Below are 27,663 nucleotides of genomic sequence, written 5' to 3' on the forward strand. Positions count from 1 at the left end.
CCCTGAAGTACAAGGGTAGTATAACCAAAAAGGGTTCCCCCACGACCTTACACAAAGCCCTGCTATTTAACATATTTGCAGTTTAAATAACGAGGGCTCCACCAAAGCCCTTTAGTGAAACTGCCCTGGCATTTCAAAAGCTGGGACTTGGTCAAGACCAGGAATTTTCCTAAGGATCGAAGCACAGAAAGTCTTTCACATAAACTGGAATGAATTGAGAGAGCCTGGGAGAGGAATTGAACATTTACCCTCCTTGGCCCCTCCCCGAGTATCTGTTTCATCCCAGCCAAGCCCTTTTGCTCACCCTCCTCCCAGGTTCTGCCCCGAGTGCCCACCCCTTGCACTTTTCCTCTCAGTCCTACTGCCTTTTGCAACAAGCACTCATTCCTCCCTGTCCCACACTATTTCCATCTCCTTTCCTACCGAGTCTTGACAGAGGACACCCGTGCATTCCTGCTCCTCAATCTTCCCTCTCCATCCCAGCACATCTCACTCGTGGCCATATCCCACCCCAGGTAGCACAAAAAAAAATGGAACCTGTGTCCCAGAACTTTATACCCAGCCATCTACGTTCCAAAAGGCACCTGTGATTTGTTGACCTGCAGCACTACCTATATACCTTCCTCACGTGGCACTCTTATCCTTTCCCTCTCCCTCCTGACACCTTTCCTTCTCATTCTTCACCCTCTCTGTCTCCCTCCTATTGCCTTTCTCCCCTGGCCGATGGCTCGCCTGGCCAGCACCCCAAAATGCTTGATCACCAGACCACTTGCCCCCCCCCCCCACTTCCCCCAACCCCACCCTGAAGGGACAGAAGAGAGAAGTTGAAGACTGTGTATAATCAAAAGGAAGAGAAAGAGAAAGAACCAGAAGAGAAAGACAAACTAAGGAGCAGAAGAGAGAAGGAATAGAGATAGATAAGAGAGATAATGTATCCTTAGAATTACAGTGAGCTATGTCATGGGAGATCTACTAATCTATTACTAAAAATATACTGACTGTGCAAACTTCCTGTTCACAAATCATACTTCCTGTTCACAAATCTTACTTCCTGTTCACGAATCATACTTCCTGTTCACAAATCTTACTTCCTGTTCACAAATCTTACTTCCTGTTATCACAGGTTTTGAGTAATGCTTTTGATAATGTAAACTGTCTATTAAACATTTATAATAGAGGAAAAACCCACATCAACACATACAAATTTCACCAAAAAAATCACTTGAAATGCTTTTTTGGAAAATTTTTAATTTGTCATTTTTTTCTCTGTAACTAAAATCTCCTGTGGCCAAAGCAATTTATAGACAAAATAAGAATTAAAAAAAATTACACATTTCACATTTATCCATTGAGTTTGTCTTTTGTGTCTTTTAAAACCTTCATGAAAATTGTTACTTCAAAGACTTCCTAAAGGCCGAGGCTCGGAATTGATGTTTTGCCTCTTTCAGTTGAAGGCACCTCCTGCCGTCTGAGCACGTGCAGTGTGCGCATTTTCCCATGGTGCCCATGATGCCTCAGTAGCATTTAGCTGGCCAAATGGTGCAATACTTCTCTCAGTCTCTATTGGCACGTTGGTTCTCAGATTTTGTCTGTCTTGGGTGGCAGGCCACAGAACTTTCAGAAATTGAGCTGGAAGACCTCATTGCTTATGTCCGTGTTTCCACTGGCCCGTAATGCACACTGCAATGTGGAAGCTTCAGTCAGCGATCCAGCTTTTCTCTGCCATGTCTGCAACATCTCCAAGATCTGAAAATAGGGAAAGTAGTCTCTTATGAACAGAATTGTAAGGAATTCCTTTTTCATTGAAAGAGGCCCATGATTAAACTGCTCCCCACCACCCACCCCCCCATCCCTTGTCTTTATGGCATTGTGTCTATTACTCCGCTACAGGTTTGCGAAAATAGACAACTGCACCAATGAAGGGGCATGCAACTGTTCAACTGAGGCAAGCAAAAGACTGGAATCAAAGTTCCGCCAATTCTGAAACTAGGACCGGAGTTTTAGGTTTTTGACCCGCTGGGTTCTGGGTTTCCCCGCTTGCTGTGGAATTTTAACTCCATAGTGTGCATGTGGTGTCACGGACAGGTTCCCCACCCGGAAGTCCTGCCTCCGTTAAACCCGGTAGTGGGCAGGTTAGGGTCGGGGAATTCACATTTCTGTCACTTTGTCATTTCTCCCACCCGACCCGAACCCACCCGTTTTTTGGGGTTAAAATTCCCCCCTCGAAAGTGTGGAAATTGCACAAAATGTCTTTTATTAGACTAATGGGTGGATTTACTGTGTCCTTGCCAACAGTGAGATAGATGGCCTGCCAACTATGGTCAAATAAATGGACCGACTATTGCGAGATGCACAGTAGGCGCTGGCAGCAGGAGAATTATCTCGCCGTGGATAAGTACCCGAAAAAAACTACCCTTCATTTTTATCAGAGCATCACAAGGATCATTTGGTAACGTAGTGTTAGGGGACCAGTGAGGAACTGATAACTAGATACCCACAAGTGTATAAATATCCAAAGTGTTGCGAGTATGCAAAAAGATTTCAACTCAACAATTTGCTTCTGTTACCTGATGATTGACCTCTGAATGTCTGCCTTCAAAGGCAAGGCTGTCTTTCTCTAGAAATCCCAAATTATTGGCGAGAAGCTTCCAGTCTCTCTTTCGACCCGACATCTCACTGGCAATCCTAAGAAGCTGTTCGTCTGTCACTGTCGAGGTCTCCTGTGGAACTGCAATATTCTGTAAAACAAACAAGCAAGAGTGTGGGGTTAATTGCTGACCCACAATTTCAGAATTAATTGTCACCCTGTAGAGTGAATGCCCCATGTCTGCCTGAACCCAGCTTAAATAAAGAAAAAATGTATATATCCACAGAATGTCCCAAATTGCTTCACAACCAACTTTAGAAATATAATTTAATACAGGCAAGCGCAGCAGCCAATTTGTGCACAGCAGTGAGATAAATGAACAGATAATCTATTTTATGTCTTTAATCTTTTTCTTTTTTCTCTCACATGGCAGCTGTTGATGATTCTGTCATTGCCCTTTACACTTCATCTAGACTCATCTTTTGTTTCTTAACTTGTCCCATTACCATCTCCTTTTGCCTTGCACCATCATGTCTTTTGTCTCAATCTCTCCTGCCTTCCAGCCTATCACAGACCTTCCCTTTTGTTCTTTCCTCCCCTCCCCCCTTTCCCTGCCCCTACACTTGCTTAAAAACCTGTTCCATCTCCAACTTTTTCCAGTTCTGATGAAGGGTCATCGACCCGAAACGTTAACTCTGTTTCTCTCTCCACGATGCTGCCTGACCTGCCGAGTGTTTCCAGCATTTACTGTTGTTATTTTTAATCTATTTTACGTGTTCGTTGAGGAATAAATTCTGGCCAGAATACTGGGAGAACTCCCCTGCTCTTCTTCAACTAGTGCCCTGGGATTTTTTATGTCCACCTAAGAGGAAAGGTGAAGTCTCGGTTTATTGGCCCGTACTTTGCTTCGCCGCTGGCCCCGAAGTAAGCTTCCCGCCAAGATCTCGCGATCTCTGTGGCGAGAAGTTCAGCCTTACCGACGTTCAGTTGAGATCAGTGTAGAATAATGGGGAATCCCTAACGCGAGCTGCTGTGACCTCAACAAGCTGTCTAAGCAGCCAATCACAATGCAGAATTCTCACAGACTGGGAACCAGGAATTGAATAAGCACCTTTTATTCTAACTTTTTTTAAATGTTAAAGAGAGCAAAAAAAAAAGTTTGGGCTTTCTCATGGGGGAAAAGGTAAACCTGAAATAAAGATGAACAACCTTTAAATTTTTTTTTAATTTCTTAAAAAATTAATTTTTTTATTAAAGTGGATAAATTTGATACTCCACAAAATTAAAATTAGTTTTTCAGGGCCATAACGTTTGTTTAGCAGTCAATACTCTGTTAAAACCACAGTTACACCTAATCTGAAAGGGTCTAACTTTTAATGGGGTATTTAACAGTGATATTACCGTGGAAAAGACAACGTTTTCGTCCGTTTCGCTGATTTCCCTGATTACTCTGATTGCTGGCTATTGGGGGTGGGGGGCCACAGTGCAGTCAGTATCGGAGCAGTGAATGACCGACCGCAACTTGGGCTTTCAGCGTTAGGATGCGCATGTGCTAAATCCTGAAGTTGCGGTCAGTTTCAAAGGGGTAATGACAGCGAATGCTGTTTGTTCATTGTTGTTACCCACCGCAGAATCCGGGCCAACGTCTCATCTTAAAGAAAGAGTAGCACTCCCTCAGTACTGCACTGAAGTTCCAGCCTGGATTATTTACTCAAATCTCTGAAGTGGGGCTTGAACCCACGGCCTTCTGACTCAGAGGCGAGAGTGCTACAGTTGAGCCAAGGCCGACGCCTGCCTCTCTGCTGGCCCAGACTCTGAAAAACCCAGGTGCCCATGGCTATGGTTAGGTAAGTGCACTAGGGCCTGTACTGAATGGTTGGTGGGATCTTGGTCAGGGTGGCTCTGGGTGATGCTGGCTATTGATCACTCTGGTATGTCTTCTTTCGTGCTGTTCCACTGAAGCAGGACACACTGTGATCAGGATGCTTCTGAAGAGGCAATTTGTCAGGTATTCACACATTTTAGCGGTGCTATCGTCGCCCTCCTGCTACACCGTCCTTTGGGGAGCGGAGCCGCCACTCGCACTCTGCCTGCCAGCCTTTATCTGCAGACATGGGTTTGATGGCAGCAGCTCAGGCCTCTGGTCCTACCCAGCGTCCCTCCCCTTCTTCCAGACTCTTCAAGTAGGGGTGTACAATTGGGAAACTTACTGGTGCCAGAATTGGTACAGAGAACCTAATGCCAAGAGGAAATAACCAGAAGAATGAAGAAAACAGTAGAACACTGTAACTAAAAGCGATGACCGATGAAGAAGGATGAAGGGTTCATATAAGGATAGGCGATGTATTAAAATAGAATCTATTATGTGGATCTTAGTGATGATGTTCACTTCCTCAGGAAAGTGACCTTAACAAAATTGACAGTGATATACAATAAGCATCTAGTTATTACTTACTAGACTGTATTACCCAATGCATTCCAGAACGTGTTTTAAGGAACATTTCTGCAGTGCATTGTGTTGTTGCAAGGATTCTTTCACTCTCAAAAGAATGCCAATCATGTCATTTAAGGCTCAACTCATGAAATAAGTCTAGTAACACATTGCCACAGAGGTGACATCCTATACTTATTCAGATGGATTCTCATCCTCATTCCTTTTGTATTGTATTGCTGTCTGTCTTCATTTCCTAATGCTTCACTCTCAATATAACATTCTTGTTCCGACTGTGGGATCCAGAATGGGTTCTTTATTGAAGTTACAAGCCTAGCACCCAGCGACTGATCTTCAATTAAATCACATCTAGCCAGAATGTGGTACAATGCATGGTTTTGTCTGTCTGCATTTATACCATTGAGTCAGAATGACAAATCCACCTCCCCTAAGATAGGTTTCTCTAATGATATGTAAAGGAAATTTTAAATGCCCTCTCAATCTCTCCTCAAATGACAAGTTAAGTTCTGTAATTCTCCGCTTATACCTTAGTGTTCTAAAGAAAGGAAATGCATTTATATAGCGCCTTTCACCACCTCGGGACGTCGCAAAGTGCTTTACAGCCAATTAAGTATTTTTGAAGGGCAGTCACTGTTATAATGTGGGAAATACAACAGCCAATTTGCACACAGCAAGGCCCCCACAAACAGCAATGAGATAATGACCAGATAATCTGTTTTTAGTGATGTTGGTTGTGAGATAAATATTGGCCAGGACACCGGGGATAACTCTCCTGCTCTTCTTCGAATAGCGCCATAGGATCTTTTACACCCACCTGAGAGGGAAGACAGGGCCTCGGTTTAACGTCTCATCCAAAAGACGACACCTTTGACAGTGCAGCACTCCCTCAGCACTGCACTGAAGTCCCAGAATCATCCTCGTCACTTTTCTCCGGACCCTCCCCAATATAGCCACGTCCTTTTAAAGGCATATGTACCATGATGACTTGCACAGCTGTTGCCAGAGCTACATTGACTGGAGGGAACATGATGGTTCCCAATTTTACTGGCATCACTATGACATACAAATAAGATATGCAATATATCAGATAAAAATAGGATCGCTTTGCTGAATTTTGATATCTTGTAAATTATATGATGCACAACATAAATGGGCTAATGTGCAGTTGGTGACAGTGGACTTCTCATGTTGTGAGGCATTAGGACTTACAGCTGAACTGGATGGCTGGCCTTTACTTGCTGCAATGACTTCCGGTGGTATTATAGGGAAGTGTAGAATTGTCTTTACAGCATCTTGTGGCAGCCTCCATATCCACGCAACAAACTGGTCCTCGTCAATATAGCCTGAGCAGTACGAGAAACAGAGTCACTCAAGTTACAGTACAACCCTTTGCCCATATCCAGCTCATTTCCCCCCCCCCCCCCACCACCCCCCACCCCCCACTGAAACCCAGTGTCTGTGGCTGCAACCCCTCAGAAATATCGGGACCCACTGCTTTTTGTTTAGTCCATATTAAGCGCTGATCAGTGCAAATATAAGACGCAGCTTTGGGGCGGAAAGTCCATTTACACGCATAAAGGGAGTTTCCGTCGTACTTCCGACGGAGTTACGGCAGCAGAGTGGGAGCAGCTCCAAGGAAATTCTGGTTATCTTTTGCTGATGCAAGTCTAACATCACCGGATTGAAACTGCCCAAACGCATTTCAGTTTCGGACCTTTGCGGGTATTCTGATAGGAAAGAGGACCGTTAGTACGTGCGGTAAGGGTGCAGCATTAACATCAACAGTTCACTGCACGGTGAGATCCCTCAAACAAATCTGTGACAGTCTTGGATGTGGCGTTGGGAGAAAGCATGAACCAGATGCCAGAGCCTTCCACACGGGAGGGTGGGGGATACCTGCAAGGTTAGTCAGCTTAGCCACACTGATGCACTGCATAGGAGACTGGGCTCAACAGCAATGTATGCTCCTGCTCTCTTCATAAAAGAATGCAACCTATACTGTATAAAGAAATGTAAGGTAAGGTTACAAAATCAGATTTTTTTTTATTGATGGGAAGAATGAAGTGGAGACTGACATTCATGCACCTGAAATCAATTTAGGACCTTTCAAGAAAAACTGACATGATACTTACCCATGGATCTCCCCCACACTGACATGGTACTTACCCATATCTCCCCCACACTGACATGGTACTTACCCATATCTCCCCCACACTGACATGGTACTTACCCATATCTCTCCAATAATGACATGATACTTACCCATGGATCTCCCCCACACTGATATGGTACTTACCCATATCTCTCCCATACTGACATGGTACTTACTCATGGATCTCCCCAACACTGACATGGTACTTACTCATGGATCTCCCCAACACTCACATGGTACTTACCGACAGAATCCCTCTATCACTGACAGGTACTTACCCACAGAGTCCCGCCATCACTGACAGTTACTTGGTCATGAAGTTTTATTCATCAGTGATAGTAAATTATAGTAAGGCTTAAATATTAGTATCTCAGGCAGTTGGTGTGGAATGAGTTAACCATAGATTATTGAGTGCTGAAATGGTTAATAAAAGATTATTCATTGCTGAAATGCTTAATAAGAGATTGCTAATTGCTGAAAAGGTTACTGAGAGTTATATGGTTAATAAGGGAACAAATGATTCCTTACACTGATGTGATTAATAAGGGAACAATTGATAAGTAACCATAAGTATCAGTGAACAGTTAATAGAAAGAATTCATTATGTGAACAGTTAATATGAGGACACATATTCCTCAATGAAAGATGAGGCATTACTGAAAGGGTTAAATGAAAGGACAATTACGACTCAAGTGGTTAACATCAGAACACTCTTCACTGGCCCAATAGAAGATGTCTCAGTACTAAAATGGTTAATGAGTGCATTTATTACTGAAGCTCTCACAACTAAAATCCTCTAATATTACCATGTTTAATGACAACAGAAATATTTTGACATACTACGAAAAAACAATGTGAAGACTTTGGAATAATGAATGGTACATTAAATTACCAGGCGCTCAATACTGTGACAACACAGCCTTGAGCCGAAGGAAACGGGATGAGGGGAATAGTACACTGGCATTTCCCCTCAGGGTAATGTGAAGTATGATCCTGTCAGCAACTCAGTTTGGAAAGCATTAACAACTAGCACAAAAACACCATGTTATTCATTTATACGAAGCCACATTAAATGACTAGGTTCTCACGGTGCATTGCTCCTGTTGCGCATCACTGCTGATCTATGTGGATACGATGCAGTGGGCTCACTTTGTTACATTATCCTAATGAACACACACAAGCAAGCTCCTCTCCTCTCTGACTGTTACGTTTTGCGCCTGTTCCACGCACGGTTCTCTGGTTGAGATGGTGGCTGGACACCTGCCTCTAAGTAAAACAAGTCTGAAATAAAAACAGAAAATGTTGGAAATATATGTCTGGTCAATCGGCATCTGTAAAGGGAAAGACAGGTCATGATGTTTGAGGTACGTGCCCTTCACCGACTCACATGAAGAGTGTTATAAATCTCATCATCAAGAAACTACTTATGAAATAACATTGGATGGCCAGCTGGTGGCGCCGTCCAAGGAGTATAAATACTCGGCCATGGGCCCCAGCTTTCCAGGGACATTTTGTAAGACAAGGAGCTAGTGAAATACAACTAGACTTCCATGTTCTGAAACAAGTTGATTAAAGCCTTGCTTTATACTCAAACCAAGTGTGTAGTGAGTTTTATTACGTCAGAGAGTACCTACCGAAATGTCATAATCTAAGCTGTTTTTTCTCTTGTCTGACCTGCAGTGTATGTCCAGCATTTTCTGTTTTCTATTTCACTTGTCCCTAGGGCTCTGCTAATGCCTGCTCCGTCATCACCAGCCTAAAATTCCAAGACCAGGATGAGTTGCCCAGTGATCTCCCCAACTTCCTACTGGGGAAACAACTTGTCTCCACTTGTTGCCTGCTTGACACTGGGAACTCGTTGTGTGGGGAAAATACAGCGAGAAGGTTGTACCCTACAAAAAACCATGTCACAGCACATTAGTCAACTAGTAGCCAAATGAAGAAGGTTTCTCTGCACCACATACAAAGCCCTTTTATAAAATAGTCCAACACTGTGGCGTGACTGGGCTGTTAGTGTACCTTACTATTGATATTGCAATGAGTATGGCAGTAAATTTGAGTTACGGAGTTATCTTTGAAGACTGCAGCTGCTAATAAAAAAAGACCTCTCTCTCTCCCAGTCACAGTGAAAATTTGCTAAGGGCAGCTGTTGAGAATTTTTCAGCTAACAGATGTTCTTGATGGTAGAAATACTAAACTGGAATAATCATGAAGTTCCAGAGATTGGGCTTGAAGCCTACACAAGAGAGATAGAATTCTGGCTGCCTTTCAGAACCAATGATTTCGTTTTTAACTTGTGTGTTAACAACAAGTGTCAATCGCAATATTTGGACAGCCTTGTGCTACAGTTGAATCTTGGTCTCAGACTAGGGAACTTTATTAATGGGAACGGGGCGGGGCGGGGGGGGGGGGTTGGAGGAGGGCATGAATTTATCAACAGGAGGTTAAAAGTTCAGTTTGCTGGACTGGAATTTAAAATTTTACTAAACTGGGAATGAATAAGATTTGAGAGGAGTGAAATTTTATTAAACTAAAGAAGCCGAATGAGGTTCAGTATAAAACTCTACGAGACCGGAGGTTAAAACTCGGGTGAAGAATTAAACTTTAATGACGCTGGATGGTGAAACAGAAATTAAAATGTATTAGACTAAGGGTTACACTGTGACTGGACAAGGTAGTACAGGAAACTCTCAATTTACCGGCACCTAAATAACCGGAAATCTCGGTTAACCGGCAAATTCAGGAGTAGGTTCAGGTAAGTTTTACTTCATATTAGTGGCCGTTCCTGGATCTGTGGCTGTGCAATCGGGTGTGGCTGCAGCTGTTGCCAAGCAACAGGGACGTTTGGATCTTGTGGCCATTGTTCCTGCACCTGTTGCTAAGCAACAGGGAAGCCTGGGTTTGTTGCTGTATACGGAGCTCTTGGCTCTCGTACCTTTTAACTATAGCTCTCGGTAATCCGGACTTTTTGATAAACTGGCACCACGCCGGTCCCGTCGGTGCCGGATAAAAAAGAGTTTCCTGTACAAGGCTCCACAGGATCAAAGGAGTGTGGGATGCAGCTTTGATCCTCACTCTGTTGAATTCTTATTTATGGTGCAGCTGTATGCAGCTTGAGGAGATCACTGAGGTAAGATCGGGTGATGTTGTGAAGGAATTTGAAAGCAGGAAGCAATTCGGTGGGACACAGGTTGACAGTGGAGCCTGGCGAGGATGGGTGAGTACGGGTTGGAGTGGAATCTTGCTGGGGAAGAGGATCCAAGCTGAAGCATTTTGGATGAATTGTAGTTTGTGGCGGATGGTCATGGGGCGGCTGGTAAGCTGGTAAGCAGGATATTGAATAGTAACGAGGCTTGAATAAGGGTGGGGACAAGGGTTTTGGCAGCAGGGGAAGAAGAGGTGAGCAGAGGCACCAGATGTTCTGGAAGTGAAAATTAATGGTCACAATGAATCAGATGTTAGGGAGGAAACTGAGAAAAGTTCCATACCTCTGGGCTTAGCCTCGGGTGATAGCCGGGGAGGTCGATGAAGCCGAGGGCGGTGGAGTGTAGGTGCTTGCAGGAACCGAGAAGGTTGGGTTTGGTTTTACTGACACTTAGCTGCAGGAAGTTTCTCCTCGTCCAGGCCTCGATGTTGAAGAGGCAGTTGGGGAGGATAGCAACAGCCTTGGGTTGATGGAGGAAAAGGTTAGAGGCAGAGCTGAGTGCCATCAGCGTACATGGCACGCAGTCAGGGGGTAGCATATAAATGATGAGAAGAAGGTGGCTGAAGATAAGACCCCTGGGTACACCAGAGGTGACTGTGTGGGTATGGGAGCTGAAGCCATTGGAAGAAATATCAGGGTTGACTTTCTGCTACGGGTGCCAAGGATGCAAAAGAAAGGCTTGCATTTATATAACGCCTTTCATGACCTCAGGATGTCCCAAAGTGTTCTACAGCCAAAGAAGTACTTTTGAAATGTAGTCACTGTTGTAATGTAGGAAAAGCAGCAGCCAATTTGCGCACAGCAAGCTCCCACAAACAGCAATGTGATAATGACCTGATAATCTGTTTTTTAGTGATGATGGTTGAGGGATATATATTGGCCCTAGGACACCGGGGCGAACTCTCCTGCTCTTCTTCGAAATAGCGCCATAGGATCTTTTACATCCACCTGAGATGGCAGACGGGGCCTCGGTTTAACGTCTCATCCGAAAAATGCAGAACCCATTTGCAGCGAGTGAGATGTTTGCCAAATGATGCAAAGCCTGGCCTTGCAGTATTTTGTGAGGTTGGACAATCTAAATAATTTACGTGAGCACCTGGCCTAGCCTGGCCTAGGTTTCCATAAAAAAGGAGTGCAGGACACCAACTTACCTTGCACCTCCACCCAACCCTCTCTATCTACTTTATCACTTCCCCATCTTACTAGCCACCCCTCACACTCACCCTCATTCTACTGCAAGCATACCAACTAACAACACACAAGGGTGGGCGCTTGAAAGGTTTAGCCAATGTCCATGTGAAGTTTCTGGTAATGTGTTGTCATACAGTGAAATCTCTATTTCAAAAAGTGCCCCTTATTGGACAGATCTGAGCGCAAATTGAGAAGTGTCTTACTGAGTTCCAGTGATTGGTCAGTTGTAACTCCCCACCACCCCCCAGCCCCGCTATAGTGATGTGTGTGCATGGAATGGCTTGGACATTAAAGGGATGTTTCACGGTGCTGGTGTGGGATGGTGTCAACCTGCCACATCATGTGGCAGCCAGGGTTTACAGCATCAAGTGAAGAAAGTCTGGCCAGCAATTTTGTCAGGGGCTGATGCCCTGTGTCCAGTGCAGCATCAGGTGATGGCGGCGAAGGTTGGTGATGTTGGTGTTGGGGCTGATCGTGGAAGGATTCGTAGGACCAAGGTCTGATTGTTTCATTGGCTCCAATGTTGCTGGAATAGATGGCAGCTGCAGGTGAGATGACAGAAGCGATCTGAACACTGGTGAGAGGTTATCCCAATGACGTGGCACTGGACATACAGTTGGATTTAAAAACTTGTAAGCTAAAGAAATCTGTATATGTATTAAAATGCAGTAACCAACATTTTCTTTGCTCTGAAACTCACCATGTGCAACATGGCATCCTTGACACCACCTCTGCAGCTGTCATCATTCCACAAACATCAGACCAGACTCACAACATGCCACACTTACCTGCCGTGTTGTCCAGATGTCGTAAAACCCGACCCAGAAGCTGGAAAATCGAAAAAAAAACTGAAAATTACTCACAAGTACCTGTTAATAGGCAGGTAATTGCCTTTAATCCGTTTCCCGCCGCTAGGTGTCGGGTCCATTCGCAAATCGGGGACCCGACACTTGGGAAGGTTGTGTGGAGGTGGGATGATGGCGGGTTCTGAACCCGCCGTCAATCAAAACGACATTAACCTCTGACCCGCCTCCAAACCTGCCCTCTGAGTGCCAGCAAAATCGCGGCCAGTGTTACAGAATGCTCTGGAGACCTTGGGAGAAGGAGGACAAGAGAAACTTGCTCACTTTAGTTTGTAGGAGGATGATTGAAGGTTAAGTCAACTTCACCCATCCCAAAGGACCACTGTATCATGTACACTGGAGCACCGCAGCAATGTAAAGTTGCATGTAATTCAGGCACAATTAGGTCATGCTGGACCTGACAGAAAAGGGCAATTTTGATCAGAAACTTGTAAAAAAAAAACTAAGGTATTTAAGGCACTGTATTGTAATGTGAATTTAGATTTGAGTTGCATTGAAGTGATGAGTCACAGGGAGGTCATGGTCACAACTTGTGGACAGAACAGAGGTGTTCAGCAAAGCAAGTGTTAAAAGCTGAACTCCTATCAGGAGTATGCATTTATTTCAGGCAGGATACTGGATTGTTCAACAAGTTATTGAACAATTATTATATTTATATAGTTGCACTGCTACCTGCAGTGAACCTTACTTCACTGAGTCTACCTGGTCGTCATCGTACATGTTTTCACACTGTTCCCTTTGGGGAACTGTATGAAGTGGTGGATGGATTAACGCTCCTTCCGTGACCGTAACCACCTTCGTACCAGCCATTAGGGTGGTTAGTCCTATGGCGGGAGGGTTTTACGGGCTCCCACAACCCATACGGGGGGGGGGGGCACCCACACCCACGGACGCAAGTATCCCGCTGGATGTCAACCCAGAATTTAGAGCTGGAGCTCCGACTCCACTTGCCGGGACTGTCTGGAGCGGGGTTCGAAACCCTATGCCTTCTGGCCCAGCGGCGGGGATGCTACTGCTACGCCAAAGGCCCACTCCAGTCTACCTGGTGATCCCATATAAACGGGTGTTTGGTTTCACTCATTGCCAAGCTATTACATCAAGTGTTCTGTCTAATTTGCTTGCAATCTCTTTGCATTCAGATATGGGGCAGGACATCATCTGCTTCACTTCCCCACAGCACTGCTGCTCAGAAAACAGTCCTGAGGATTGTAGCTATGTTCCCATTTCAAAATGGACAGGGCATCTTCATTTCAGATTTGGTGTCGGTCTCTTCTTCAACAGCAAAATGATTCACAATTTAGGGACCACCAAAAGAGGAAGTTGCCACTGTCTAAGAGTTATGGCAATCTTCTTCAATCAGCCACGGGTCTAGTCAGGATTGGCTAAGAACCTTGCCCACAAATCCCTAATCTAACAAAGGCTTGGATTAAAGGCAGGGAAGATCAGCTATCGCTCCAGTACACCTGCCAGTCCTTTTTCTTCACATGTGATAAAGGTGCAATGAAACATCGAGCAGGTAGATGTTAGTCCAGGACTTGCTAACTAGGTCACAGCTCACCTGTACACTTCATCTAGAGCTATGGGTACCCGCATGGGTCCTAGCTATGCCTGCCTTTTCGTGGGATATGTGGAACACTCTTTGTTCCAGTCCTACTCGGGTCCCCTCCCTCACCTCTTTTTCCGGTACATTGATGACTGTATCGGTGCCGTTTCCTGCTCTCGCCCTGAACTAGACAATTTCATTCACTTTGCCTCCAATTTCCACCCTACCCTCACCTTCACTTGGTCCATCTCCGACTCTTCCCTTCCCTTCCTCGACTTCTCCGTCTCCATCTCTGGGGATAGGTTATTGACCAACATTCACTACAAGCCCACTGACTCCCACAGCTACCTGGACTACACTTCCTCCCACCCCGCCTCCTGTAAGGACTCTATTCCATTCTCCCAGTTTCTCCATCTCCGCCGCATCTGCTCCGACGATGCTACCTTCCACACCAGTGCTTCTGACATGTCTTCCTTTTTCCTCAACCGAGGATTCCCCTCTACCGTGGTTGACATGGCCCTCGACCGTGTCCGTTCTATCTCCCGCACTTCTGCCCTCACCCCTGCCCCTCCCTCCCGGAACCATGATAGGGTTCCCCTTGCCTTCACCTTTCACCCCACCAGCCTCCACATTCAACGGATCATCCTCCGCCATTTCCGCCACCTCCAACGTGATCCCATCACCAAACGCATCTCCCCTCCCCTCCCCTTTCAGCATTCCGCAGGGACCGCTCCCTCCGAGACACCCTAGTCCACTCCTCTATCACCCCCAGCACCCCTTCCCCCTCGCCCGGCACCTTCCCATGCAAGTGCAGGAAATGCAACAGCTGCCCTTATACCTCCCCCCTTCCCACTGTCCAGGGCTCCAAACACCCCTTCCAGGTGAAACAGCGATTTACTTGTACTTCTTGCAATCTAGTATACTGTATTCGCTGCTCATGATGTGGTCTCCTCTACATTGGGGAGACCAAACGCAAATTGGGTGACCGCTTTGCGGAACACCTCCGTTCAGTCCATAAGGGTGACCCCGAGCTTCCGGTCGCCTGTCATTTCAATTCACCACTCCGTTCCCACTCAGACCTCACCGTCCTTGGCCTCTTGCATTGTTCCTCGGAAGCTCAGCATAAGCTCGAGGAACAGCACCTCATTTTCCGATTAGGCACTTTACAGCATTCTGGACTCAATATCGAGTTCAACAATTTCAGATCATAACCTCGGCCCCTATCATATTTTTATATATTTTTTATCCACACTTCTGGTTTGTGCCTTTTCCTTTTTCTCTCTCCCACATGGCAGCTGTCTCTCATTCTGCCAGCGCATTTCACACTTCATCTAGAGCCATCTTTTGTCTCTTTACCTGTCCTATTACCATCTTGTCTCGCCTTGAATATCTCTTAATGTCTCTTCACCTCCCAGACCTTCCCTTTTGTTCTTTCATCCCCTCCCCCATTTCCCAGCCCCCAAACTGGCTTCTTAATCTGTTTCATTTCCTGCTTTTTTCTCAGTTCTGACGAAGGGTCTTCGACCTGAAACGTTGACTCTGTTTCTCTCTCCACGGATGTTGCCTGGCCTGCTGAGCTTTTCCAGCATTTTCTGTCGTTATTTCACCTGTACATGTGTTGGGAGAACAGCCTTACACACAGAAGGGTGACCTACCAGAATGTATAAATAGTGCTAGTCGTGTCCTGTAAAACACAAATCCTCTCAGGTTTTTGAAGACATCTACTGAGGTCACACTGGAACAGTCACTTAGCAATGTTCAGCTGAATGTGGAAAGCTGCTTCACTCATCAGTCGAACTAAGGTTCACGTAATGAGGGACTGATGGTGACCATTTTCCTCAAGAGCCCCGATGGAAAAAATCCCTCTCCATGTTAGGCTACAAGGATCAAGAGAATTTGGAAGCACATGAGTCAATAGTGAAGCCAATTCAATGGGTCAGGAGTGCCCATCTACGCCCTTCCCCAGCCCACTGAAACTAGTAGAAAGAAAGACTTGCATTTATATAGTGCCTTTCACGACCACCGGACGTCTCAAAGCGCTTTACAGCCGATGAAGTACTTTTGAAGTGGAGTCACTGTTGTAATGTGGGAAATGCGACAGCCAATTTGCGCACAGCAAGGTCCCACAAACAGCAATGTGATAATGACCAGATAATCGTTTTTTGTTTTGTTGGTTGAGGGTTAAATATTGGCCAGGACACCGGGGATAACTCCCCTGCTTGTCTTCGAAATAGTGCCATGGGATCTTTTACATCCACCTGAGAGAGCAGACGGGGCCTCAGTTTAATGTCTCATCCAAAAGACGGCATCTCCGACAGTGCAGCACTCCCTCAGTACTGCACTGGAGGGTCAGCCTAGCTTTATGTGCTCAAGTCCCTGGAGTGGGACTATGAACCCACAACCTACTGACTCAGAGGCGCGTGTGCTCCCAACTGAGCCACAGCTGACACCAAGAAGGCTTGGCCATTTGCAGGATGTCTATTGGAATGTCTGCTGGTGGTTCAAGATACTGAACATTTGCATGTCGCCCCAATATCAGCCTGTGGGAAACTTCTAAAGGTGGCACACCCCAAGCAAAGTATTGCAAAGCATGGGTCTCGTGTTAACACTTAACATGCATTTTGATTAGGCTGGGCTAGACATTCAGATGGGTAGACAATGATCTGACAGTGACTGCATCTCCAAGAGGGTCTGACAGCTCGTCCACTTATTCAGTAATGAAAAACGCGCAGGAGAAAACCTAATATTCCAACTCCTATATGAGTCACTGCATGCAATATCCTGAAAATGCACCTGGCAGCAAGCCAGGCCTCAATCAAATATTTCAAGAGGGAAACTTATTAACAGAACCAGATGCTGGTCATTTAATCTCTGATAGGTGTATAAAGTAAGTCTGCAGAAACCGGAACATTGTCAGTAACCCAAGATCGTTTCGGATGGGCTTGAGTGCTTTATTAGTGGAGCAACATGTTCAGTTTTGAATGTTAAACTGCTTATATTCAAATTCTTTGTCAATGTTGAGGTGTAAAACTGTGCCCTGAGGTTAATCAAATATGTTCGAAAGTAAGACAAATCTCAAAAACATCAACAAATTAAAACTTTATCAGATATAGACTCCGAGTCTTCGCTTAGATCTGGTTGGTCTGTGGCCTTGGATTGTCAGTGTTTCTATTGTTGAAGGTGAGATCCTTTATGAAAGTTTTTTTTTAAATCCCCTTTTGCCTCCTTGCTTGGTCTCACACATTAAGCATTATCTGTGGCACTGAGCCCAGGAAAAGCAACCTAGGCACAGAGATTCAGCAATGCCTTCATCTGGTCCCTTGGGGGCTTAAGAGAGTGGCCAAAGGATGACTTCTTCCAATTTTCCCTCCCTCCCTGTGAGAAAGCTACATGACAATTGCTTCCTGGTGCATTTGGCAGGAAAGCACCAACGAATTACATAAGAAACATAAGAACATAATAGGAGCAGGAATAGGCCACTTGGCCCCTCGAGCCTGCTCTGCCATTCAATAAGATCATGGCTGATCTTGGGCACAAAGCCACTTCCCCGCCCGCTCCCCATAACCCTTTACTCCCTTATCTTGCAAAAATCTGTCTATCTCCACCTTAAATGTATTTAATGACCCAGCCTCCACGGCTCTCTGGGGCAGAGAATTCCACAAAGTTACGACCCTCTTAGAGAAGAAATTCCTCCTCATCTCAGTTCTAAAAAGGCAACCCTTTATTCTAAAATTGTGCGCTCGTGTTCTAGATTTCCCCATGAGGGGAAACATCCTCTCTTCATCTACCTTGTCGAGCCCCCTCAGTATCTTATATGTTTCAATAAGATCACCTCTCATTTTTCTAAATTCCAATGAGCATAGGCCCAACCTGCTCAACCTTTCCTCATAAGTCAACCCCCTCATCCCTGGAATTAACCTAGTGAATCGTCTCTGAACTGCCTCCAATGCAAGTATACCCTTCCTTAAATAAGGAGACCGAAACTGTACGCAGTACTCAAGGTGTGGTCTCACCAATACCCTGTACAGTTGTAGCAGGACTTCCCTGCTTTTATACTCCAACCCCTTTGAAATAAAGGCCAACATTCCATTTGTCTTTTTGATTACTTGCTGTACCTGCATGCTAACTTTTTGCGTTTCATGCACAATGACCCCCAGGTCCCTCTGAACTGTAGCATTTTGAAATCTCTCTCCATTTAAATAATAATTAGCTTTTTTATTTTTCCTGCCAATGTGGATAACCTCGCACTTTCCCACATTATACTCCATCTTCCAAATGTCTGCCCACTCACTTAGCCTGTCTATATCCCTTTGCAGGTTCTTTGAGTCCTCTGCACAACTTGCTTTCCCACCCATCTTTGTATCATCCGCAAACTTGGCTACATTACACTTGGTCCCTTCATCCAAGTCATTAATGTAGATTGTAAATAGTTGAGACCCCAGCACCAATCCCTGTGGCACCCCACTAGTTACCGTTTGCCAACCGGAAAATGACCCATTTATCCCGACTCTCTGCTTTCTGTTAGTTAGCCAATTCTTTATCCATGCTAATATATTACCCCCAATTCCGTGAGCCCTTACCTTATGCAGTAACCTTTTATGTGGCACCTTATCGAATGCCTTCTGGAAATCCAAATACACCACATCCACTGGTTTACCTTTGTCCACCCTGCTCGTTACCTCCTCAAAGAACTCCAGCAAATTTGTTAAACATGATTTCCCTTTCGTAAAACCATGCTGACTCTGCTTGACTGCATTATGATTTTCCAAATGCCCTGCTACTGCTCCCTTAATGAAGGACTCCATAATGAAGCATTTTCCCAACGACAGATGTTAGGCTAACTGGTCTATAGTTTCCTGCTTTCTGTCTCCCTCCTTTCTTCAATAGGGGTGTTACATTTGCGGTTTTCCAATCCGCTGGGACCTCTCCAGAGTCCAGGGAATTTTGGTATATTGCAACCAATGCATCCACTATCTCTGCAGCCACTTCTTTTAAGACCCTGGGATGCAGGCCATCTGGTCCAGGGGACTTGTCATCTTTTAGTCCCATTATTTTACCCAGTACTATTTCCTTAGTGATAGTACTATTTCTTATGTTCTTATGTAATACCATATTCCTGCTCTCTCCCCATACCCCTTGATGCCTTTTGCGTCTAGAAATCTATCTATCTCCTTCTTAAATATATTCAGTGACTTGGCCTCCACAGCCTTCTGTGGTAGAGAATTCCACAGGTTCACCAGCCGCTGAGTGAAGAAATTTCTCCTCATCTCAGTCCTAAATGTCCTACCCCGTATCCTGAGACTGTGACCCCTCGTTTTAGACCCCCCAGCCAGGGGAAACATCCTCCCTGCATCCAGTCTGTCCAGCCCTGTCAGAATTTTATACGTTTCATTGAGATCCCCTCTCATTCTTCTAAACTCTAGTGAATACAGGCCTAGTCGACCCAATCTCTCCTCATACGACAGTCCTGCCATCCCAGGAATCAGTCTGGTTAGGTGACAGATCATGGCCGATCCGAGACCTAACTCACGTTCTCGGGATTATCAGTCCGGTAACAACACCACTACATTACCGTAGCCCATCAGAATAATCACGGTTTGACGCGAGATTACTGCTTTCATTTTCCTTGACTGCTAGTGTTAGATCCGTGTATTTTGATGTTGTGTGTCCTTAAGTAACTAGACACGAGACTGCAGAGGAACAATCAACAGGTGTTTACTGGATGAGGGTTACTCTAAAACTAAACGTACAGATCCCTACTCAGGGTTTATATACAGGTGTGGTCACTGCCGGTACTACAGTATACAGGAGCTGTAAAAAGTAGTTCTCCCCTTAAAGGTACATACACTACAATTCCTCCCCTTTTAGATTAACAGTACCATAACATTCATTTAACAATTAACACTTTTAACATGCACATTAACTGAAAATAGTCCATTTATAAATTCAGTCTTTGGGGCGGCTTCCTGATCCTTTCTGGATAGCGCCTTTCCTGAGTGTCTTGCTCTTGGTGCGGAGGCCCCCTGTCGTCAGTTGGTTCATCAGCTTCCGATGCTACTGTTTCTGGGGTAGATGCTACCTGTATGTCGGGTTCATCACCAGGTGCGCGAGACATGGGGTTGACTTGTTCCTGTGACTCTAGGATCTGGTCGACATGGCGTCTCACAATGTTCTCTCCAACATCCACTGTGTACATTAGTGGCCCCTGCCGTGTGCATATCGTTCCTGGTTGCCATTTCTCTGTTCGGTAGTCGCGGGCCAAGACTGGTTGCCCTATATTGAAGCTCCTTGTCGGCTTCTCATTGATGTGCTGGAATTGCTTATTCTCAACATCTCTCCGTACATTTGGTCTGAGCAAATCCAGACGAGATCTCAACCTTCGGTTAAAGAACATCATGGCCGGGGTCTGGTTGGTGACTGCATGTGTCGCATTTCTGTAGGCTAACAAGAAATTGTCCACCTTATGCTGCAGTGCAATGTCGTCATCGCACATGGCCCTTACTGCTTTCTTAAAGGTTTGTACGAACCTCTCAGCCAATCCATTTGTGGCTGGATGATACGGGGCGGATGTGTAATGCCTTACCCCATTCCTTTTCATGAATCTTCGAAACTCTTCGGACACAAACTGTGGTCCGTTATCAGAGCAAATCTGCTCTGGCAAGCCGTTCCTGGCAAATATGGTCCGTAGGACTGCAATCGTTTTCTCCGTGGTGGTGGACGACATTTTGATGACCTCAGGCCATTTCGAGTGCGCATCCACAGCTATTAAAAACATTGAGTCCATGAATGGACCAGCAAAATCAATATGCACCCGTTGGCATGGAAATGAGGGCCACTCCCATGGGTGTAGAGGGGCATGTGGTGGTGCATTTTGGACCTTCTGGCATCCTGAGCAGCTCTTTGTCAGGTCCTCAATTTGCTGATCGATCCCCGGCCACCACACATAAGCCCTAGCAAGGCTTTTCATTTTCACCCCTCCCAGATGGCCTTCGTGAAGCTCATTTAGCACTCTCTCCCTTAACTTGGGTGGAATTACCACTTGGGATCCACACATCAAGGTCCCCTGGCATACTGACAACTGTTCTCTTCTGGATGAGAATGCTGGCAACAGTGAGTCGCCATGTGTTGGCCATCCCTTCACCGTCAAGTCATATACCCAAGACAGTGTCGGGTCATTTCGGGTCTCCTTCTCTATATCCGCGTTAGTTACTGGCAAGCGTTCAATTATAGTCGAATAAAATATTTCGACAGGGTCCACTGCTGGTGCTTCCTCCGCAGTAGGCAGTGGCAGGCGTGATAGCCCATCAGCATTTCCATGCTGTTTCGTGCCCTTATACTCGATTTCATATTGGTTCGCCCCTAGAAAAAGGAACCATCTTTGTAGCCATTGCGCAGTCATCACCGGAACGCCCTTCTTTGAATTAAAGATGGAGACAAGTGGTTGGTGGTCAGTCAGCGAGGTGAACTTCTGTCCGTGCAGATAGTGGTTGAACTTTTTCACTCCCCACACTAGGCTGAGGGCCTCCCTGTCAATCTGGGCGTAGTTACGCTCGGCTGAGGTTAGTGACCGAGACGCAAAAGCTACCGGCCTCTCCGAGCCGTCCGGGAACTTGTGCGACAGCACCGCTCCAATGCCATGGGGTGATGCATCACACGCCAACCGAATTGGTAGTGCTGGGTTGAAATGAGCCAACACCTCTTTTGATGTGATCAATTCTTTGCACTTCTGGAAAGCTCGTTTACATTCGTCATTCCACTTCCATGGTACCCCCGTTTGCAGTAGGGTGTTCAGTGGGTGTAGTACTGTAGACAAATTCGGCAAGAACTTATGGTAGTAGTTCACCAGCCCGAGGAACGACCTCAGTTGTGACACATTTTCCGGTGCTGGAGCCTTGACTACTGCCTCAATCTTTTCAGGGGACTTATGTAACCCCTCTTCATCAATAACGTGGCCACAATACGAGATCTGTTTCTGGAAAAACTCGCATTTGTGGCGATTTGCTCGGAGCCCATATTCCTTCAATCTAGTGAGCACCTGCTCCAGGTTGGCAAGGTGAGCACTGTCATTTTCGCCCGTGACCAGGATGTCGTCCAAATAACACTGGGTCCCTGGAATCCCTTGCAGGACTTGATCCATTGCCTTTTGCCAAATAGCCGGAGCTGATGCTACACCGAACACCAGCCGGTTGTATTGGTAGAGACCTTTATGAGTGTTGATCGTGAGGTACTGTTTCAAGGCTTCTTCTACCTCCATTTGCAGGTACGCCTGGGCTAGATCAATCTTAGTGAAGCGTTTCCCTCCAGATAGCGAGGTGAAAATATCTTCAATCCGCGGAAGCGGATATTGTATCGTGTGAAGGACTGGGTTCACTGTCACCTTAAAGTCCCCACAGATGCGAACTTTCTTTGGTTCCCCAGGTGTATTACTCAACGACCTCTTCATTACAGGAACGATGGGTGTGGCCCACTCGCTCCAGTCCACTTTGGACAGTACTCCTGAACGTTCCAAAAATTCCAGCTCTGCTTCGACGGCTGGGCGGATCGCATAAGGCACCGGTCTGGCCTTAAAAAACTTTGGGCTTGCATTTTCCTCTATTTTGATCGTCGCTGTTATGCCTTTTAGTGTTCCAAGTCCCTCCTGGAACACTTCTTGTGCATCAGTTAGCATTTTTGACAGTCGTCCAGGTGTGGTGTCGTCATCCTTTTTGGCATCTACAGTCAGTGCTTGTATGGAATGCCAATCTAGCTGTATCTTCCGGATCCATTCACGTCCTAGTAGTGGTGGTCCTCCATCTGGCAATACATATAGGTCCATTTTTGGTGTTTCCTTGCCGTTATATATAACGTTCACCCTTATTTTTCCTTTGGGGTAGACTTTTTGCCCCGTGTACGTCTTCAAGACAATCTCTGTATCTCTCAAGGGTATATGTGAGAATAGCCGCTTGTAGTCCCTTCGGTTTATGACTGTTAGGGCTGATCCTGTGTCCATTTCCATTTTCACTTGGACTCCAGCTATCTTGAGTGTGACCCAGATAGTTTGGTGATCCTCCGTTTTGATCACCTTATGTAGTTTCAGACAACCCAGCTCCTTGCTTCCGGAGTCTGTATCACTTTTCTGTTCGTCTGAACTACTCTCCGTCACCTTATGTACCTGCTTGTACTTCTCCTGTGGAGATTTCTTGCTGCTGGTTTTCTTTCCCGACCTGCAGACTCTTGCTATGTGTCCTACTTTTTCACACTGTCTGCACACTTTGTCCTTGAACCAGCAATCATTATGGTCATGTGTTGTTCTGCCGCAGCGATAGCACTTCACTGTTCCGTATGACATTTCATTTGTGCCATATTCTTGCGGTCTCTGTTGTATCTCTGCAGCACCCCGTGCAGCTGCTTCGTGTGATACTACCATGCTGAAAGCCTTGTCCAGCGTAAGATCCTTTTCTGATAGAAGCCGTTTCTGGGTTCCTTCACTTTGAAGCCCACACACAAACTTATCCCTTAAAGTATCTGCTAGTCCCGTTCCAAACTGGTAGTGTTTTGATAGCTTGCACAGTTCCGTTAAATACTCAGCATTACTTTCATCTTTATGCTGGTTCCTTTTGTGAAACTTAAATCTTTCTGCTATCAGCAGCGGTGTGGGGTGTAAGTGGTCCTGTAGGATTGACACTATGTTTCCAAAATCCTTTTCCACTGGCTTCTCTGGGGTTACTTGGTTTCGCAGTAAGCCATACGTTTTTGCACCCATTGAATTCAACAATACCAGCGCTTTCCTCTCATCTGGCACTTCATTCGCCTTGCAGTACACTTCTATGCGTTCGACATATGTCGTCCAATCTTCGACTTCATTGTGGAACGCTGTGATACTGCCACTCTTCGGCACCCCTGGGTGTGGTTAGACTGGCTCAAAATTGTGTTTTCCCACGCTCTCCCTTCTTCTCGCAGCTCAAAATTGCGTTTTCCCGCGCTCTCCCTTCTTCTCCGCTGCGGCTCAAAATGGCGTTTTCCCGCGCTCTCCCTTCTTCTCCGCTGAGGCTCAAAATGGCGTTTCCCGCGCTCTCCCTTCTTCTCCGCTGCGGCTGCTCGGCCCTTGAACACCGGCTGCACTCTGCGCGTTTTCCTTCGCGCCTCTCTCTCTTCTCCCGTCGACGCCGTTCGGTCCTGAACACTGGCTGCACCCTGTGCGCTCTGCCCTCTCTCTTCTCCCGTCGACGCCGCTCGGTCCTGAACACTGGCTGCGCCCTGTGCGCTCTACCCTCTCTCTTCTCCCATCGACGCTGCTCAGCCTCTTCTGTGCCGTTGGTCGGCTCTAGCCGCCGCTGTCCGGGAAGGGTCTGCACCGTACCTGTTGCCAGCCCGTTTCGCTGGACCATCTTGACTGGAGAACCAAGCCCAGCTCTCAACAGCCTCCCCTGCGATGCTCAAATCTCCGCTGGATGACTGGGCGGTTGCTCGTGGTCGACGCCTGTGCCTCTGAACTCGACCTTCTTCCACTGTTCTCCAGGAGCGAATCCCCGGGAGGTGATGCAGAGTTGCAGGTAGGTTCGAATCTGCCTCGTCGCCAATGTTAGATCCGTGTATTTTGATGTTGTGTGTCCTTAAGTAACTAGACACGAGACTGCAGGGAACAATCAACAGGTGTTTACTGGATGAGAGTTACTCTAAAACTAAACGTACTCAGGGTTTATATACAGGTGTGGTCACTGCCGGTACTACAGTATACAGGAGCTGTAAAGAGTAGTTCTCCCCTTAAAGGTACATACACTACAGCTAGCTCTATCTCTTACTGTGCACGTTCTTGAATGATGATATAATCCTATCAAAGTCTCACACACTGCGAGTCCCCATCGGAAACCTGAGTTTTCCTGTTGTCCATTTAGTGCTGCCTGCTGAGCTTTTCAAACTCTGTCTTTCATTTTAAAAAGCTGGTCAAATTCAACCCAAAACAAAATCAGATATGTAATACCCACTGGAAATGTTATGTACGCTAAGTATGGTTATCAATCTTTAACTTAGACACTGTATTATCATTGTTATAAATCCCTGGGTTAAAGTTGCCATGTGAAGGTACGGCAAGAACTTTTAAGGGCACAATGTGACTAAGAGCAGACTTTCCATAATTCTGCACCAGTATCAACTGTTGCAGACAGTGAGGCTGCGCTGTCTCCAGGCAGAAACCCCAGGAGGAAGGGGTGGAGTCGGGTTTTTCGAGCGGGAAAAGCTGCAGAGAGCGACTGGAAGAGGAGAGGGCAGGAGCTCTGAAAAGAGAGCTCAGGAGGCAAATGGCTGCCGCATCCCGTCCCGGGCTTCCAAACTCGGCCGCCGCCCTTCGTATTAGTAGCACTGCATCCTGAACTGGCTGGCTGCAAGTCACCAGTACCGGGGGATCGTCGTCTGAACCCAGATCTGCAAGGCAGAGGTCTGGGGAGAGCTGCTTGCCTCGTGCTGACGGGGAGCTACTTGGAAAAGCTGCAGAGAGAGAGAGAGAGAGTCACCAACTCCAGCGGCTGCTGTGTGCTCTGCATCCAGAACTCAAAGTGGGATTCAGTGATCGTGAAGAGAATTCAACGGAGGGGTTCGGAGTCGTAAGTCTTGCAGACATTATACATACCATGAGCTCCAACTTAAGCGCGCCAACGAAAGAGTGCACTCGAATTTGGACACAGGGACAGTCCTTTGAATCCATGTAAATGGAGAATGTATGTTTATTATGTCTAGAGTCATTCTAATGTATGCAAAGGTCTAAGTAATCTTCTTATACTGTCTGATGTTAAAACTATAAAGTAAGATAGTTAGAATTAAGCCATTGTAGTAGTGATCTCCTTACTGGACTATAGAATACTGTCTACAACAGAGACCACATCTCACATATATCTAAAGAACCGTGAAGGGGTTACATTTTGGGGGCTCGTCCGGGATTGTGGTCTATTTATGTCAGTAAACTAACAGTATTGAATGCTCATTGCTAAGAGAGTGGTTTGTGGTTTCTACTGGGCTGTGTGAGCATAAAAGATGGATGTTATTGAGGTTGAAGATTGGTGCAAACGGAAGCAGATAGCTACTACCCATGCCATTGTGCTGAATGGTGTTGCTAACGATGACCCTAATGATGTCTTGCTAAGGGCTCTGAATTGTGTCAAAGCCTTTGGAAAGGTTAGGATAGTTGAGCGCTGCTTGGATACAGCTACCAAGAAGCAGTTTGTATTGATCCAGACATCAGAGAACCTGAGAGGCCATGGTTTACCTGAGGCAGTTGGGCTTTCTGAAGAGGCTGCTCCCTGGCCAGTTCAGTTTGTCCCTATTACTATTAAGGAAGAAGAAGGGTTTCAGACCAAGTTGTTGTCATTCTTGAGACAAGAAGGAAAGACTGTTGCTGATGTCAAAGGTCTGATAGGCCCTTCGGCCCTGGATATGAACACTCAGTTGGTCAGTGCCATTAGTTCTCTGGTGGATAAATGCACCAATCTGCCCTTCGAGGCTCAGGGATACCGTAAGCTCTGTATGTTCTCAGGAGTGAGACCAACTCCCAGTGGGGAAGAGGAGTACGACGCCTGGGCTGAGCAGACCTTGCCTCTGCTAGAGGAATGGCAGTGCAGTGACAATGTGAAGAGGCAGAGAATAGTAGAAAGCCTTAAGGGTCCTGCTGCTGACATTGTAAGATTCTTAAAGGCGCAGAACACCTCTGCTACTTCCTTTGACTACATGCAGGCTCTAGAAACTGCCTTTGGAACTACTGAAACCATTTCAGATTTGATGGTCAGATTCAGAAGCACATTCCAGTGTGAGGGAGAGAAGCTGTCCAGTTATCTGCTGAGAATAGACAAACTGCTGCATTGTATGTTACGGAAAAGAGGGATTGAGTTGCCTGAAATGAATCGGTTCCGCATTGAACAGGTTGTGCGAGGTGCATTGCTCGAAGATGTGACTGCTCTTCGCATACGCATGACCCATAAGTTGCGAGATCCACCTACCTTCACTGAGCTGCTAAGGGAAGTCAGAGAGGAGGAGGATATGCTTCAGGCCCGGAATGTAGCAAAGAGTGCTGTGATGTCCAAGCTTGTGACTCCTGTTACAGTTCCTACTCCTAAGGGTGATGTCAACCCTGAGATGGAACAGCTGAAGAAGGAAATAAATGTCATGAGAGCCGAGATGGCATATTTTCGGTCTAAGCCCAACACAGAAAGGGATGACGCACGGGTGCAAAAGGTTGAACACCCTGCGAAGTCTAACAGCAAAATGAATGATTCCTCTAAAGGATATCCCCATGAAGGAGATAGACCTGGAGTCTTTTGTTATAACTGTGGAAAGGATGGACATTTCAAGCAAGAATGTAGAGGTGAGGAAAATCTAAAAAAAGTAAATGACCGTCTCATAAAACTTAACAAGAAGTCGGGAAACTACAAAAGGGGCACAGTAACGGAACGGCCTGCTGTCCCTGTAGTTAAGACACGTTCCGCTAAGTGCAATAATAGACGAGGGGAGAAGAAAGTCATCGCAACAAAGGTTCTTGGAACAGTAAAGTGGTTCAACGTACAAAATGGCTATGGATTCATCAACAGGAATGATACAAAGGAAGATGTATTTGTACATCAGACTGCCATAAAGAAGAATAACCCACGGAAGTATCTACGCAGTGTTGGTGACGGTGAAACTGTGGAGTTTGACGTAGTGGAAGG

At 46.0% G+C, this 27,663-nt stretch overlaps 1 protein-coding gene across 1 annotated transcript in view; it reads right to left on the minus strand.

Annotated features, from left to right (window-relative positions):
* Positions 1-1,261: 1,261 nt before the first annotated feature.
* LOC147122583 (uncharacterized) overlaps positions 1,262-27,663 on the minus strand; it is an 85,820-nt gene continuing 59,418 nt past the window's right edge. The window contains exons 3-5 of the mRNA XM_086003480.1: positions 6,249-6,382; positions 2,568-2,738; positions 1,262-1,746 (exon numbers count right to left, since the gene is read on the minus strand). Of these exons, the coding sequence (XP_085859606.1) occupies positions 1,618-1,746; positions 2,568-2,738; positions 6,249-6,382 (434 nt within the window). The 3' untranslated portion in view covers positions 1,262-1,617. The remainder of the gene's footprint in view (positions 1,747-2,567; positions 2,739-6,248; positions 6,383-27,663) is intronic.

This window comes from Somniosus microcephalus, chromosome 2 (genome assembly GCF_052327205.1).
Source record: "Somniosus microcephalus isolate GS21.2 chromosome 2, FLI_Smic_1.0, whole genome shotgun sequence".
NCBI classification, from domain to species: Eukaryota; Metazoa; Chordata; class Chondrichthyes; order Squaliformes; family Somniosidae; genus Somniosus; species Somniosus microcephalus.